The following is an 18,380-nucleotide window of genomic DNA, read 5'->3' as shown; positions in this document are numbered from 1 at the left end:
GTTTTTTATGCTTTTAACTAATTTCTTTAAGTTTTTACACCACTATCCGCGCTCAAAAAGCTACACCTTTCACGCTGCGTCTTATTTGTTACGGTAACCAAGTTAAACTAAACGCTTTGGACTTTTTTCTTTGGAAATGTGTTAAAACTTTAAAATTCGATCAAAAGCCATGTTTATTAGTTTAATTAGAACATTTTTCTTTCAATTTTTTTAAGCGCTTTGCTTTCATTTCGTTTCGCTATGCTGGCGCATGAATGAAAGTGTTGTAAATTTATTGTGTCAATAAATGAAAACTGGACAATAACAAAAACAAATATAATAAAAATTCTTTTCGGTTTTTTATTACAATCGAAAAAAGGATGACCCAGACTCTGGCCCAACAAAAACCCGTTAGTAACGAAGTGTGAATGCATAAATATGTATGTATGTAAATATATATGCGGTTTTAAGAAGATAAGAATGTTATACTACTACCGTACTAGGAAATTTGAACGCAATAAGTTCAGTCAAAGTCGATATTAGGCTGCCGAAAAGCCAAATGTATCCCAAGCCAGTGTAAGGTGACGTTCTCATATTCCAAGATATGCACTGTCGCATCCTAGGTCTCACTTTATTATATCCCCTACCATGAAAAATTCTGACCTCAAATGGAATAATTTGTTTCCTTTCCTGTCCTCGATACAGGCGGAGACGTTTTTTGACCACTAAGAACTCCAAATAGCAAATTACAACCAATTCGACCCGAAAATGTAGATAAAAACCTCAAAATAACTGAAATAGAGAGGTACCTTAATATGAGGGCTATACAGAAACCTGGACACAAGACCACAATTTTTGGCACAGAAGGTATTTGATCATTGAGAACTCCAAATGGTAAATTACAGCCACTTCGGGCCGAAAATGTTGATAAAATCTTCAAAATACCTGATATCGGGAGGTACCGTACTATGAGGGTTATACCGAAACCAGGACCTAAGACCACAATTTTTGGCGCAGAAGGTTTTTTGATCAATGAGAAGTCCAAATGGCAAATGAAAACCAATTCGGTCCGAAATTGTTGATAAAATCTCCAAATTTCCTTAAATCGGGAGGTATCGTAATATGAGAGCTATACCGAAACCTGGACCTAAGACCACAATTTTAGGCGCAGAAGGTTTTTGATCAATGAGAAGTCCAAATGGCAACTGAAAACCAATTCGAACCGAAAATGTAGATAAAATCTTCAAAATACCTGAAATCGGGAGGTACCGTAATATGAGGGCTATACCGAAACCTGGACCTAAGACCACAATTTTTGGCGCAGAAGGTTTTTGATCAATGAGAAGTCCAAATGGCAAATGAAAACCAATTCCGGCCGAAATTGTTGATAAAATCTTCAAAATACCTGAAATCGGGAGGAACCGTAATATGAGGGCTATACCGAAACCTGGACACAAGACCACAATTTTTGGCGCAGAAGGTTTTTTGAACATTAAGAACTCCAAATGGCAAATTACAACCAATTCGGGCCGAAAATGTTGATAAAATCTTCCAAATTCCTGAAATCGGGAAGTATCGTAATATGAGGGCTATACCGAAACCTGGACTTTAGACCACAATTTTTGGCGCAGAAGGTTTTTTGATCATTGAGAACTCCAAATGACAAATAAAAACCAATTCGGGCAGAAATTGTTGATAAAATCTTCAAAATGCCTAAAATCCGGAGGTATCGCAATATGAGAGCTATACCGAAACCTGGACCTAAGACCACAATTTTTGGGGCATTAGGTTTTTGATCAATGAGAAGTCCAAATGGCAAATGAAAACCAATTCGGGCCGAAATTGTTGATAAAATCTTCATAATTTCTGAAATCGGGAGGTATCGTACTATGAGGGCTATACCGAAACCTGGACCTAAGACCACAATTTTTGACGCAGTAGGTTTTTGACCATTGGGAACCCCAAATACCAGAGTACAGCCAATTGGGGCCGAAAATGTAGATAAAAGCTTCAAAAAACCTGTAATCGGGTGGTATCGCTACATGGGGCTATAGGAAAAACTGGACCCATATTGATGATTTTTTGGCTAAAGTATTTTTACTTATTTTTAGCATATACTGAAAAAAAATCAAATTGATCCGACGATTATATATATTTTTATCACACCTTCCCATACAAGTGGGACCACTGTGCGCTGCATGATGGTCAAAGAATGGCGGTCGCTTGATGAATGTTTGTAACTATGGTAGGTTTTGAAGGGGGTTCTTTTGATTAACGGTTCATGAATTAATAATTCGGTATTGATCAACTTATATTCGGGTTGGCAGCCACCGTGGTGCAGTGGTAAGCATGCCCGCCTTGCACTCAGAAGGTCTGCAAAGTCAAGTCAAGCGCAACCTATACCACATGCCGCGCAAATATTTTACACGGTGTCATCAATAATTGCCCTATAGGGCACCATCCCGTGCGTGCGTAGTTGAACCAATACTACTCGGAGTTGTCGTGGCAGGTGACCTTCTTCAGCTAAGCCAAATGAGGTATTTATGTCATGATATTTTTTTAATGAAATCTGCGACTGCATCCGTGAGAATGCTATATAAACCTGCTTGATAAGCTTGATGTGTAGGAGTTCTCTCTTGTAACATTGGATCTCCCCCTATAGATCATGAAGACCCTCCTAACATGACTTGGTGGGGGTGTCCTATCCTCCGTATGGTGATTAAAATGACTCTCACAGTAACACCTGAACAAGTAGTCTAACGAAAGCATTCCGTTGTGTTTCCGTGTTGGATGAACGTTCGTCTACTAGTTCGAATGGATCACTGATGAAGAAGCATCCTGTTGCTTCCTGTTGCTGTTGTTGTTGTTTTTAGGGCGGCGTTCTGACAGGTTTGAATGTTACTCCATCGCGTTGCACTTATATTCGCGGACCACACTATCGCTGCATAGCATACTACAGAGCGACATATCACCTATAAGGTCAACAAGGTATCTTTATCTGCACCCCAAGTGCTGCCGGCTAGGACTTGAATACCTTGCTCCTACATCTCAGTTTTTCGCATATAGCTGCGGAATGCGCGGACGACGTAAACGTTCTGTCGAAATTGACCCCTACATTTTTGGGTAGTTTGTGGTCGGAATTTTGCTACCATCGACCATGACATTCAACTCGGTTCTCAGAGTGGTCGTAGATTTAGTAGCCGATATTTGCACATTTCTCTCGTGAAAAATGGCGATATGATTAGTCTAATAGGAGTTAAGCCTTTCACAAATGATATTAGGAAAGGGACCGACGCCAAGATCGTACAATCATTCGTATATATTACGATGCGGAATACAGGAGAGGTAGAGGTTAAACAGTTCCGGAGATATCACCCCGCCTTGGAGAACTCTCTGTCTATCAAAGGATAAGTCAAGCGCCACCAGCAATGTTCCATTACACAGCTTGCTGTGGTTGAGTCATCAACTAATATGTGTAGAGATGTCGAACAGCGCTGTTGTTTTGCTGTGCGGAAGCCATGCTGATGATCGGCAACTGGATAGCTATTTCTAACGCTAGAGAGGACTAAAGCCTCAAGGGTCTTTGTTATGGGTGAAATCGAAATCAGTCTATACGATTCACCTTTGGCGTCCTTGCCTTTCTTCAGTTTCGTGACCACCTTGCCTATTTTCCAGACTTCGGGAACGATATGGGTGGCTATCTATGAGAACTTTAGTGAGATACTCGACTACTGGCACATCCAGCTCTTTCAGCATTACCTTGGAGATTTCATCAGGGCCAACGCTTTGGATGATTTAGCGTTCCTGATGGCATTCGCCACATCATTCAATGTAAATTGTGGTGGCTCATCCTCGGGGTGCTCAACAAACTGTCGAAATAACTTGCGCACCTCTTCGGATTAGTCAGCGTAAGGTCGCCCAACATGACTGAAGTTCTATTCTTCATTCTTTTCAGGTTTCGAGAGTCACTCAACCGTTATCCAAAATTCACTTATTCCGCTTTCAATATTGCAACCCTTCAGATCATTTAGCCTCTTGTTTCGCATGAGCTTACCGACCCACCTATTAACTTCCAGTGTCAGCTCCCTAACTAGAGTTGACTCGAAGAAGCTTATCACGCGTATTTGCTAGTTCCGGTGAATATGCTGGGAAATTTGGTCTCATTTCGCGAATTTGACCAACAGGTCTATAGCAAGCGACTGCAGCTGTAATGAGGTCCCAGAACATTCTTTGTGCTACCCGAACATCAGAAGGGTTGGCCAGTTCTCTGAAAATGTGATTGTCAATCTCTCTGAAATTAGACTAATTAGGTTTTCCATGATTGATGAATGTAAGGCATTCAGAAGTGATGAAGTAAGGCGGTTTGCTGATGGAGACAAATATAGAAAGATGGTCTGACCCAAGAGAAAAGACAGATTACCAGTTGGCACGATGGTTTTTCCTGGCGAACTGTGTCATTAGCCACATTGACCAAGCAAAACGTAGAGCTATCAATCTATTCTGATTACCTAGTGCCGAATCCTACGAATCCTACAACTCATGATACACATTATATTCCCCTAAGAGCAGACTCTTACTACACCACTTCCGGTGCTATACTTCCTCAATACGTTGCAACCATCAGAACGTTTCAATCTGTAGTTGTTGTTGTAGCAGCATGAAATCTATGTAAAAGCACAAATTTGATACTGGGTTGGCAGCCGTTGAACGAAACACTATAGTTTCGGGTCAATCCGGTACGAAAGAACAGTTTGTCGTCATACCTAGTTGAAGAACCTTTCCGACAACTGAGAAATGAGCGTAATGAGCTTCGCCGAACCAACCCCAATGACTCCAGAGTCAGGGAGCTGACACTGGAATTTAAGAGGCTGGTCGGCGAGCATAAAACGGAACAAGTATTTAAATCATCTGAAGAGTTGCAACATTGGAGCCGGTATAGGTGAATTGTGGGCAACGGTTAAGTCACTTTCGAACCCTGGAAGAACGGAAGATAGGACCTCAGTCACGTTTGGCGACGTTACGTTGACTGACCCGAAGAGGTGCGCAAGTTATTTCAATCGACAGTTTGTCAAGCACCCCGAGAGTGACAGGGTGAAGAGAAGAGTATTACGTCGCATCAGATCTCTTCCTGCCGAGGAGGAACCACCACAGTTTACAATGGATGATGTTGCCAATGCCATCAGGAACGCTAAATCATCCAAAGCGTTGGGCCTTGATGGAATCTCCATGGTAATGCTGAAACAGCTGGATGAGCCGGGAGTGGAGTATCTCACTAAAGTTCTCAACTTGTCGCTATCCACCCTCATTGTTCCCGAAGTCTGGAAAATGGGCAGGGTGGTCCCACTACGGAAGCCCGGCAAGGATGCCAGCGAAAGTAAATTGTACAGACCGATTTCGCTTTTGTCGCAGTATCAGAAATAGCTATTAAGTTGCCGATCATCAGCATGGATTCCGTAAGCATCACAGCACAACTGCGCTGCACGCCATTACCACACATATTTGTCAAGGACTCAACCAGAGACGGCCGTGCGATAGAACAGTGATGGTGGCGCTCGACTTATCAAAAGCCTTTGATACAGTCAGGCACTCCGCGCTGTTTGAGGACATTGAGCAGACATCCCTCCGGCCAAGCTTGAAACGTTGGATAGTCAATTATGTGTGTGGACGCCAGTCGTACGTGGAATTCAGGAACAAGAAGTCCAAACCCCGTAGAGTGAAACAGGGAGTTCCCCAAGGTGGGGTGATATCTCCAGAACTGTTTAACCTATACAGACGGCATCGAGATCGTAACGTATGCGGATGATTGCACGATCCTGGCGTCGGGTACATATCCTGATGACATCTGTGAGAGACTGAACAACTATTTAACCGATCTTACCACCTTTTCCATTCGAGAAATATGCAGATTTCCGCCACAAAATCAACAGCCACTCTGTTCACCACATGGACAGCGCAGTTTGGATGAGAATTGAATGTCTTGGTCGACGGTAGCAGAACTCCGACCACAAACTGCCCCAAAATCTTAGGGGTCACATTCGACACTACTTTCACGTCGTGCGCGCACTCCACAGCTAATTTCGACAAACTGAAAAGTAGGAACAAGGTCCTCAAGTCCCTAGCCAGCAGCACTTGGGGTGCAGATAAAGAAACCTTGTTGACCACATATAACGCGATATGTCGGTCTGTGTTAAGCTATGCGGCGCCGATCTGCTCCCCGAGATTATATGATACGAATTGGAAAAAGATTCAAACTTGCCAGAATGCCGCCCTGAGAACAGCAACAGGGTGCCTCCTAAAATCTTCAGTGGACCATCTACATGAGGAGGCAAAGATTCTTCCAGTAAAGCAACACAATGAGATGCTTTCGTTGCAGTACCTGCTTGGATGTTACCGTGTGATCCATCCCAATCACCATCTTGTGGGTAAGCCCGACACATTCAGGCAGATCATGCTCTAGAGGGAGAGGTCCAAAGATATAGGAGAGAACCCCTAGATCAACAAGCATATCAAGCAGGTTTGAATAGCATTCACACGGACGCAGTTGCCAAGGCCTTAAGCAATTATAGTATGAATAAAGTACTCGGAGTACATCCCACCTTCTATCGCAGCTGAGGAGCTTCAGCTGCCACGACAAACCAGAGTAGTTTTGGCTCAACTACGCTCGGGATATTGCAGTCGCCTAAATTCTTATTGGGCGGAAATCGACCGCACCGTGCAAGACATCTGCCCAGTATGTGGCATGGGCCCGCACGACACAAAACACCTTTTCAACTGCTCAGCCAAACCTACTCATTTAACTCCAGTGGATCTGTGGTTACATCCCATCGAAGCAGCCACTTTCCTGGAACTGAAGATAGACTCAGAGCCAGATTGAACAGAAGAACGAACATACAAACATAATAACAAACACTGTTACAACAACAACAACTGAGAAATGAAATCCGAAATGATAACGTGGATTGAAATACGGACGGTAACATTCACCTTAGAAAGAATCGAATAAGAATCTTTTCTAAAGGGATGACTGATACAGATGGTTAGGATTTGCTGAGTAGGAGGGCGATGGCAATCGCCAAATGTTCTATACGGTCATACATTAAAACCAGAGTAGGCTTGTTGTGCGCTATGGAATGAGATTAGATCTACTTTTCTCTAATCTTAGGAATTCTGTGCCCTTGAAAACGTTTTTTAAACTCGTTTCACAAGATCTGGCTTCTGAGATTTGGAGCAGAATGTTTTTCTTCGTGTTTCGTCGTGCCCACCTTATGCCCTGCACACACTTTTTTCTGCACATCCTATTTCATGCAGATGTGCTTGTAAACGAAGAATTCCTGTAATAATGTCTGGCCGGCTAATTATCTCTACCTTAGTAAAAGTATCTCCCTAACTCCTCACAATGGCGCCCAACATTGACAACTCTGGAGAGAAAAGAAAACATACGTTTTTGCGGCAAGTACTCGGTCGAGTCTCCGTATTAGCGTAAAAGAGTTTGCAGTTTATGCAGTTTAGTTTGGACAACTTGTTAACGAGATTTGTACGAGTCAGTGGTCGTTTTTATGTTCCTCGGATGTTTAACTTCATGGGTGTTGCTTGACATGTTGCTAAAACGTGTTTTGATGTAAAGGTACACTAAAACGGCTGTTAGACTATACACTTATAACATGTTTAAGAGAATTATCTCGATTAATTTGACAATTATTGTATGAAAATGACAACTTAAATCGACTGGATTTGATAAATCCACTATAGTCTGAACGTACTTTAACGTTGCTTTCTAAATGGTTTTGTGTTTTGTGCCGGATTGTAAGACATCTTCAAATGATATAAAACCAGTATAAAGCAGTATCACAATAGCTTTGTTCCCGTACTTTTTAATAGTAAAACTTGTAAATGAGAGAAAGAGAGAACAATTGTTGCCACGCAAAAGTTTTTTCAAAAAGTTCGGGAAGGCAAAAAAAAGAAAAAACGTCAAAAAGCTGGAACAAAGGTCAAAGTACCAGCCAATCAGACACCGGCATCCATGTTACCATTTTTTACACTCTCAAATTTGCCGAGTAAAAAAGTTTTTAAAAAGAGCGTCATTCAGCGCCATTTTTGTTTAAAGAGAGCTATAGGTTTGGCCCTTACAACTTTTTTGTGTGCGGGAACGGGTTTTCAGGTAAAATGTGTAAAAGTCGTAAAAATTTTAAAAACTTTTTAGTTCTGGAACAAAGCTAATACTTGTAGTAAATTTTAAGACCACATCAAGCAGCTAAACTTATTTTGAACAATCAAAGTTTCTGAGCTAAAGCAAATATTAGAATCTACATTGTAAAATATATCAATTCAAAAGTTCGAAAAGAGTGTAGGCGACGACTTGAAGGGAGTCTTGATAAATGTCCTGAATGGAATCTTTATAGACGACTTGAAGAAAATCTTATAGACTTTATGGAGATATTTTATAGACAAAAAGAGAGTAACTGTGTGTTTTCTAAAAGAACCGAAAATAAATATTATTGTTGAATCGACGTTAATACATTTAAATTAAACAAAAGAGAAAGTTTATCGAATTAATTAGAACATATTAAAATTAATTTTTATTCGGAAGTTGAGCTGGAATAAACTGAAAAATGTGTTAATGAATATTATGAATAAACATAAGTTGTAACATCGTGTGACAGATGTTGATCTATTCTCAATCCGCAGACATTGGCAACAAAAAACATCTTCTTATATAGTCTAACGCAGCACAGACCTTTTGACGTACACCAACAACGTGTAGTTATTGGAACCAAGTAGACGCACTGTCCCAAGCAAAACTCTGTTCTTATACATTTAGCCTTTAGGCTAAGGAAGGAAATATGGACTTGTCCATTAAATACATATTATCGCTGTAAACAGGGCCAATTGAAGTACCTTAAGTAAAAATTTACGAAGCACCATTTTAGCAAATATTTTCGAACTTTTGTGTGGGAGGTACCGGAAGGGGTGGACCTATACCAGGGACGAGCTTCTTTGCTTAGATCGTATAGTGAGGGCGCCCACTGAGTTGTTTTTGCATTTACTTCTCTCTCTCACGTACAGTGTAAATGAATGAAAACAAACAAAAAGATAATGTGGTTGTTGCTTTTTTCACTCATACGTTCATACACGTCTTCGCTTTGGTTGTATTTCTGCGGTCATCGCTGACCTATACGCACCAACTTCGTATTTATATCTAATATTCCAAGAAATGTTATAATTGTTCCACAAACATCCCATACGGGACAAGGTAGACTTCTCTCATATCAATGAGTGCACCCCGATTCATATTAGCTCAATGATAAGGACCTACAGTTTATAGCCGAGTCCTAACGGCGTGTTCTAAGACACCACTTGTAGAGAAGTTTTACATGGCTGAAAACTCAGGAAATGTCGCCAACATTACTGAGGGTTATTTTGCCACTGTTGAAAATGTTTTTGATGTTGCCTTGCCGGGGAATCGAACCCACGACCTTTAGTGTGCAAGGCGGGTGCGCATACCATTGCACCACGGTGACACTGAAATGTTACAATATGCAAAGTGCAATATTCGGTTCGAGGGTTGCCGTGCAATGCGGTTGTTGGTGCATCCACTGCACATGCTAGCCGTTGTTTACCGCTTTCGGGTCTTTTTTCCAAGAAGTGCGGACTCCCGCTCAAAAAAACCTGTACCATCGGGAATCGAATACAAGCTGTTACAACAAAAATCAAAACGATTCGAGAGGAGATCCTGAACTGCACTTTTCCGAAATTATGTGTGGCAAGTACCCGAAGGAGTTGATATATATGGTCCATATTTTAACAGTATCTATGTCTCGTAGAAATATTACGATGTGCAAAGTATAGAACAAATCAGTTAATGTCTTCGAGAGTTATCGGCCGCACCATTTTAGGGAGGTACCCTAAGGAGTCGACCGAAATGGCCCATCTTAGGACTTGATTTAAGTTTGCGCGAAATATAACTTACTTAACTGGCCCATTACAGAACATTTGTTCCATAGACCGAACTAAGAAAAGACCTCCAATTCTCTCTGTTTTCTGGAATATCGCGCCTTGTCATCTCTTGTCATCACTTGTTTGCGCTATCTATTCTTTGGCCTGCCAATTCTGCGTGCACTGCTCGAATCTATACGCCTTTTTAGCGGGTTCATCATCGCTTATTCTTATTATATGGCCTAGCCAACGCTTTTGCTGCAGATACAGCTCATGGTTCATACGACGTCGATATTCACCGTCAACGCAGATCGGTCCGTAGATCTATTGAAGAATTTTTCTCTCAAACACGCCAAGCACTGCATTATCTGCTTGCGCAAGTACCTAGGCTTCGGAGCCATATATCAGCACGGGTAGTATCAGTGTTTTGTAAAGCGTTATTTTTGTTTGACGAGTTGTGGCTTTGTTTTTAAAGTGCTTACTTAAGCCAAAGTAGCATCTGTTGGCCAATACAATTCTTCTTTTTATTTCACAACTGATGTCGTTTGTTGTGTTTACGGCGGTGCCGAGATATACAAAGTCTTTTACTACCTCAAAATTGGCTATTGGGGTAGATTGTACCACTTCTTTTGACGTTTGCCTTTCGTATAAAAATTTCTAGCAGGATGTTGAAAAAATCACACGACAGGCTGACTCCTTGCCTGAAACCTCTTTTGGTACAAAACTCTTCGGAGAGGTTCTTTCCTATTTTAACTGAAGATCTGGTGTCAGTCATTTTACAAAGCTGAATGAGCTTTGCGGGGATACCAAATTCAGACATGGCTTGGAATACCTTTGAACGCAGCGGGCTGTCGAAGGCTGCTTTATAATCGACAAAAAGGTGGTAGGTGTCGATCTGCATCTCTTGGGTCTTCTCCAGGATTTGCCGCAGGGTAAATATCTGGTCAATGGTGGACTTGCCAGGTCTAAAGCCGCATTGGTATGGTCCAATTATTTCGTTGACCATTGGCTTTAGTAGTTCACACAATATCCCTGACACTATCTTATAGGCAATAGGGAGTAGACTTATGCACCTATAGTTGGAGCATACAGTCGTATCTCCTTTCTTATGGGCGGGACACAGGATGCTCAGGTTCCAATCGTCGGGTACGCGTTCTTCCTGCCAGATGGAGCTAACTAGCTGATGCATACACCTTATCAGCGAGTCGTCTCCGGTTTTAAACAGCTCCGCTGGTAAGCCATCGGCTCCTGCTGCTTTATTATTCTTCAGCCGGTTGTTTGCTGTTTTTACCTCATCTTGGCCGGGCGGTATACATTCTATACCATCTTCTGGGATTGGATCTGCAGATTGAAGAAATGTTCCTTTCATTCGGACTTCATCCTTTTTATTGCCGAAAAGACGTTTCTCTTCTCTCCTTTTCTCCCGATATTTCTCTCGTGCGCTACGCGTTGCTACTGATTGTAATGTAGCTCTATATGCCGCATTTTTCTCTTCGGTAGCAGCACGACACTCCTGGTCATACCATGAATTCCTTTGTGGAGGTCTCTGGAATCCAAGTATGGATTTTGCGGCTGTTTGCATGGAGTGGACAATATTTTGCCATTGTGTTGTTATGTTATCGGGACAAGGAGTGCTCTCATTAAGCAATTGGGCTAATTGAGTGGAATATGCTGTGGCTATCTGTTGTGTTTGCAGCCTATCGATGTCCAACTTTCGCGTTGTGTCTGTTCGTGCTTTATTTGCAACGTTTATACGGGTACGTACCTTTGCTGCAACAAGGTCCATCTATCACAACATGATCAATTTCATTACGTGTTCTTTGATCTGGAGACAGCCAGGTGCCCTTATGAATATCGAGATGATTAAATCTGGTACTGCTAACTACCATGTTTTTTGCAGCTGCAAAGACTATCAGCCTCATACCATTGTCAGATGTTTCACTGTGGAAACTGAATTTCCCGACTGTTGGGGTAAAGATATTCTCCTTTCCAATTTTGGCAATAAAAATCGCCTAGAATAATTTTAATGTCATGGGCAGGGCAACGGTCATACCTGCATACGGCGAATTCGCCCACAAAGAAGCCCTGTATAGCCTGTTAGACAAAACCCTATCAGAGATACCGAACAGAGACATCACTATACTAATGGGCGACTTCAACGCCCAAATAGGATGCGACAATCATGATTATGAAAGTATAATGGGGAAACATGCGCTGGGATCCTGCAACGAAAATGGCGAGCTGTTACTACAGACATGCAGCAATCACGATCTAAAGATTGCTGGGTCTGTCTTCCCGCATAAGGAAATACATAAAGTAACATGGAAATCACCGACGAGAACATTTGAATCTCAAATTGACCATATCTGCATCTCCCGAGAATGGTTTAATATTTGCTCTGATGTGAGGAACAGAAGAAGCGCCGAAATAGGAAGTGATCACTATCTTGTGGTCAGTGAACTTAAGTTAAACATGCTAAGAAAAACCCGGACAAACACCATAGGCAGAATAAGATTTGATACCGACAAGCTTCAAAATGATGCAACGAGGAATGAACTGCGAAGAAAAGTGGAGGAAATAAATATCAACTATGATGATAGCACCAACAACAAGATATGGCAAAGGCTAAAAAACGAACTAAGGAATGCATGCGAATCGACCCTTGGATACAGCAAATCCGAGCGGAAAGAATGGATAACAGAAGAGAGTTGGAAACTAATAGAAAATCGGCGGGAAGTAAAGCGGAAAATGCTAGCCACAGAAGAGAATAATGTTACACTATATGAGATATTTAAAAGAGATTACGAAAGGCTAAACAAATTAATCAAGAAACAAACCAGAGCAGATAAAAATAAGTATATGGACGACCTCGGGAAAGATGCGGAAAAGGCTGCTGCAAAGGGAAATACTAAGGATGTTTTTAAAATCATAAAGCAACTAAGTGGAACCAAGACCAGAAGTTCCAATATGATTGTAGAGGACAACGGCACTCTATTGACAAATAAAAATGAGCAAATGATTGCATGGAAGCAACATTTTGAACGAACACTAAATGTTATCCACGATGAAAATTAGGAGGAACTACAAATATTCAATCCACTAAGCCCAAGATTAGATATTTCTACCGAACCACCCATATTCGATGAAATTGTCGACGCATTATCGACTCAAAAATCCGGTAAAACGGCCGGAGCAGATGCAATACGTACAGAATGTTATAAGGTCGATCCACAAAAGGTGGCACAGCTGCTTCTGCCCCTCTTTCAAAAGATTTGGAGTGAGGAAGATATACCAAGTGAATGAAAGGAATCTATAGTAATAAAAATACCTAAAAAGGGAGATTTAAAGAACAGGAACAATTGGCGCGGTATATCAATTATTCCGTCCGTAACAAAAATTTTTAATAAAATATTACTATGCCGAATAAAAGAGTCGCTTAACAACAGTATCTTACACACCCAAGCTGGATTTAGACCAAACAAGAGTTGCACAGACCATATCAACAGCATCCGAATTCTCATAGAGCAGTCCGTCGAACTTAACTCAAGTCTGTATCTAACATTTGTAGACTTTGAGAAAGCATTTGATGCAATTAAAAGAGAATGTATATGGAAAGCGCTAGAATTCAAAGGCATCCCTAGAAAAATTATTAACATTATTAAAAATAGCTATGACGGAGGACTATGCAGAGTTGTGCACGAAGGACAACTCAGCGATCCATTCCCAACGATCAGCGGTGTAAAACAAGGATGCGCTTTATCCCCACTGTTGTTTATTACCACACTAGACCTTATACTGCAAGTAGTTAACCAAGCGAATATGGGAATTAATTGGAGACTAAGGGGTCGATTATGAATAGCAACTCAACTGTAGTTGCGTTGCCAGAAGAGAAAATCATACATTTAAAATAAGTAAAAAGACGGAAATGTGTGTCAAATTCATTCAATATCAGTGTTTTTAAACTTAGGCTATTAATTTAATTGTAAAAAGTTTGAATTTCAAAGCAGAAATAGAAATTTCTCTCATTAAATTTGTTGTCGGCAACGCAACTGGAGTTGGGTTGTTATCCATAATCGACCCCTAAGTGGAAAACTGTGCGAACTGGCATACGCTGATGATATCGTGTTACTAGCAAATAGATACCAGGATATGCAAACACAAGTTACCTTGCTTGATAACGAGGCTAAGAAAGTTGGCCTAAAAATTAACACAACCAAAACAAAAAGTATGCGTATTAACGCGAACAACGATAACACGCTGACTATAGGTAACGTAGAGATGGAAGATGTTCGCAAATTCGAATATCTAGGCAGTGTTGTTGACAACGTCGGAGGAACACTAGCGGATATTGACAACCGTCTGCGGAAAGCAAAAATCTCCTTTGCTCGATTGAGTCGTGTGTGGAGCTGCAAAAATATTAAACAGCCCACCAAAGTCAGAATTTTCAACGCGTGTGTGAAATCTGTTCTTATCTATGGAAGCGAGACTTGGTATGTAACAAAGGCGATAGCCCACAAACTACAGTGCTTCGTCAACAGGTGCCTACGTAGAATTCTAAGAATATGGTGGCCACGAACTATAAGCAACGAGCGATTATTGCAAGTGACGAACCAAATTGAAATAGAACGTGAAATTGAGCGCAGAAAATACAGGTGGATTGGACATACGTTAAGAAAGGACACTAACGATGTAACTCATGCAGCTCTGGAGTGGAATCCACAGGGAAAAAGAAAAAGAGGACGCCCTAAATCTACTTGGCGCAGATCAGTGACTCAAGAAACATCTAAATCTTTTAGCGAACTTAGAACAATAGCTCGAGACAGAAATCAATGGAAAATATATACAAATAATCTTTGTGAATAGGCTAAGTTTTACTACAAGATGTAAATAAACATGCCATAATAATAATAATAAAGTAGTTATTTCCATTTGTTACTTCTGCCTTTTTGCAGGACAAACAATTTATTGTTGTTGTTTTAATTCATCGGCACACATGTTTTAACAAATAAAACCATGAAAAGGAGCAAAAAAATAAACATTGTATGTTCATGTTTAGGACAATCTAATAGGAATTTCTCACATGTTGAGTGGTGTGTGGGTGTGTAAAAACCGAAAAAAATACTACAGTATAACAAAAACTATTTATGTTGGCGCATTTTACGTTCCTGCCACGTGACAAATTTAGTATTGGCCGATTGGAGCAGACGATTTAAATGCTGAGTTAAGGTACCGCCCAAGGGTGATAGCTTCTGTTGGCAACGATCCTAGAAAAAAAAAACAAAAGAAATGTGAAATTATTTGTTTTGAAATATAAAAATACAGTCAAACTTCTCTATAACCACCGTCTCCATAATGGATTGTCTAATAGACCAAAGATATAAAGAATCACCGAATTAATCCATTTTTTATCTAAGGTCGCCCTAGAGTGGTTTCGTGAAACAAAGGGGTTCATACACCGAATTCCATACAAGAGTAAAATCATGAAATTTCTGAATTGGAGAACTCGATCTAAGTACACCTAAATTAAGGCAATTTGTTTCATTAAACCATTCGAGTTTGACCTTCGACTAACGAAGTTTAGAAACTTATTGATTTTTCGTCCACAACGGCTACGTTATAGAAAAGTTTGACCTTACACTAATTACCTCAAAAGGCTGCAATTTGGCCATTTTAAAACGTTGTAAGGCTTCATGCATTCTCACAGCCTTAGCCTCTAAATCCTGAGTTGTGGGTGGAAAACAATGCCAGAAATGTTTTAACAATTCTGATAAAGCTAAGTAAAGATTTCTTAAATCTTTTTCAAAGTCAGGTGGTACAAGTTCTGGAAGGAAAGAAACAATTGCTTAAATTTACGTCTTAGAAATTGTAGTTCTCTACAACTTACGTGATACAGACTGCTCTTGAAAACCGCGCATTAAAGCACCGCCAGGACTAAGCTCTCCCAATGCATTAACAGCCGCCGTAGAACTAACTAAAACTTTATGAGGTACTCGTTGATTCCAATTCTCGGTTGAACACAACAAATGGTATTGTATCTCCTCCATGCGTCGCGGATCTTCATGTGTCTCAAAATTGGCACTTGGCATGGGTCCATGTAAATACCGCTCAACTTTACAGAGATTAATTTGTTGCGTCCTGGTTTTGTTCTCAGCATCTGGCACCAGCAGTGGCTCCCCCAGATCTTCATAGACAATTTTCTCGGCGATTCTTTGTCTTTTGGCAGGTTTTTCAGGACTTGCAGCCACTGTTGTGCCGCCATTCGTTGAGTTTTCTTTTTGTTTTGTCTTTTCCGCACTACCATTTTCTGTCTTATCTTTAGTTTGATTATTCAGTGGCCCTGTGCCAGCAGCAGCTCCACTATTCGCTGTTACATCTGTACAGGTTTTCAGTACCATTATTGAATGTTGATTGAAACGTTTTATCATATTTTGATGGACAATATTCCCACTATTGACATGACTACGATCACCGGAGACACTGCCAAACCCCTCCTCTAATGGAACATCTTCAAACTGTTTAAGGTCTAGTAGAGGATCACCGGCACCCTGCTGCACAGCAGCTTTTAGAGTTTGATCATCGATTTTACCACATTCTGCAAATATGTCTTTGGTACCGGCTGTAATACGATCACGATGAAAATAATGTGATTGAAAGAATTTTGTCCAAAATTCCGCTTCACTCAATTTGGCAGGAACATTTTCTTGATGTTTACGTTTAACGGCGGGATATGTTTTGAATATACAATGGATAATATCATCAGTTAGATTATATTTGAGACCATTACAACCATCTGTTTGGGGTTTGATGTCGGCAAGGAAAGCTCCGGAAACACCTGTGAAGAGAGAAAACAAAAAGGGGGTTATTAACAAGTAAAACAAGTAAAAAAGTATCAGTCAGCTTTACTGACCGAGATATGCCCTCAGCCTGTGTATATTGAAACAATTTTTTCCCAAAAAACGAATTTAGGGGGGTTTAAAAATTTTGGATGTATGAACCGACAAAAATGTTGATTAGGATTAAAGATCAAAAGTTTTGCGGAGGAGATACTTAAAGGAATGGATCGACTTTGACCATTATGGAAGTGGATCTCCAGCCATTACATATGGTATCATAGATGAAAAACTCAGCCCAGAGCAATATTGCACACTGCATCAAGATATCCGTTTAAGACCCTTTGTGGATATATGTGTTGGAATCTGTCCATATCATTGTTTAAGTTTTTTTACTTCAACTTTTTAGAGTCCAGCAGCCCATTAAACCTATGCTCGTGCTTTCCGATCTCGGTGGCTGTCTTTAATTCCACACCGTAATTCACACACGTATACCCCTTGACCACTTACCTATACTTTGTTTCTTATTTGTTTTCTTTAAGGCATGTTCCTTAGCATGTGTATTCCAGAACTCATCACTGGTTAGGACTTGTGTTATAACCAAATCTTTATACAGCTGAAATAAATGTGGATTTTCCGACAGAATGCGATTCTTTTCCTCCAACTCTTTGTCAACTTTTCGTTTGAAATTTGGCAGTAATTGTTGTAGCAGCTCTTTGACTTTATCACGATCGGCCAACATGGCCTGTTGACCATTACGATTGACAAAATGGAATGTGGATGTATTGCCATCATGTAGTACAACTTGTAGCTGGACTTTTGGTTTGCCTTCCGGTGAGATTTTTTGTGCTGAAATCATAAATTGCGTATTGGAATTAGTGGTGTGGACAAACAAGTTATGTGACCAACTTACTTTTTATGTCGGCAAATCTATGGGAAACTGCAACAGTATCACGATTCTCGGCCATCCATGCCAAGCGTTCATTCATAACATACAGAGTCCCATCGCCTTTCTTATATCTTACCTCACCCATCTGTAGCAATACATCTTCGCTGCTTGTGGTCATTTCCTTGGGAAGTTAGAATTGTTTTTGTTTAATTGTTAATTGATGTCTTCTCTGTGAATTAGTTTTTTTATATTTTTATTGTTTAAATAACTAATTTTCCGGCAATATTTTGTATTTTTATTTCTAAAGCAAAAAAGTCCTGACTGGTTTTGTCGCTTGTATTAAATGACTGTCAGTGTTGCTTCTTCTTATTATTGACATTCACCACACAATATTAAACGTTTCTTCTTCTTCTCACAATAAACACCCGCAATCACTAGGTGGGATCACATTGCTGTGTTAAAACCATAGATGGTCAAAATTACTCTTAAATATTTTTTAAGTGAAAAATAAAACAGCGTTTTTGTTAGAATTGTTTTACTTTTTTAATATTTTTAGCACACAAACGACATATAAACAATTACAAAAAAAACGATTTTATTAAAAATAAAATAACAAAACAACCCGTAAATGTTTATTTATGTTGTAACAACGAAAAAGAGAAACAAACCACAGCAACGCTGGCGTGCGAGAAAGCCCATCTATGGTTAAAACGGATACAACTTAGAGCCTAAAAGTATGCTATCAACTC

At 40.3% G+C, this 18,380-nt stretch overlaps 1 protein-coding gene across 1 annotated transcript; it reads right to left on the bottom strand.

Moving 5' to 3' along the window:
- Positions 1 to 14,834: 14,834 nt before the first annotated feature.
- Tfb1 (transcription factor B1) lies at positions 14,835 to 18,020 on the bottom strand. Its single transcript, XM_073957029.1, has 5 exons — positions 17,656 to 18,020; positions 17,253 to 17,591; positions 15,797 to 16,744; positions 15,558 to 15,733; positions 14,835 to 15,176 (listed from the first exon to the last, which is right to left on the bottom strand). The coding sequence occupies exons 1-5, from the start codon at positions 17,807 to 17,809 to the stop codon at positions 15,051 to 15,053; spliced, it is 1,743 nt and encodes a 580-aa protein (XP_073813130.1). The 5' UTR covers positions 17,810 to 18,020; the 3' UTR covers positions 14,835 to 15,050.
- Positions 18,021 to 18,380: the final 360 nt, after the last annotated feature.

Source organism: Musca autumnalis, unplaced genomic scaffold (genome assembly GCF_047663935.1).
Source record: "Musca autumnalis isolate F117 unplaced genomic scaffold, ASM4766393v1 scaffold_5, whole genome shotgun sequence".
NCBI classification, from domain to species: domain Eukaryota; kingdom Metazoa; phylum Arthropoda; class Insecta; order Diptera; family Muscidae; genus Musca; species Musca autumnalis.
The sequence above is the reverse complement of the archived record's forward strand: the minus strand, read 5'-3'. Positions and strand labels throughout refer to the sequence as shown.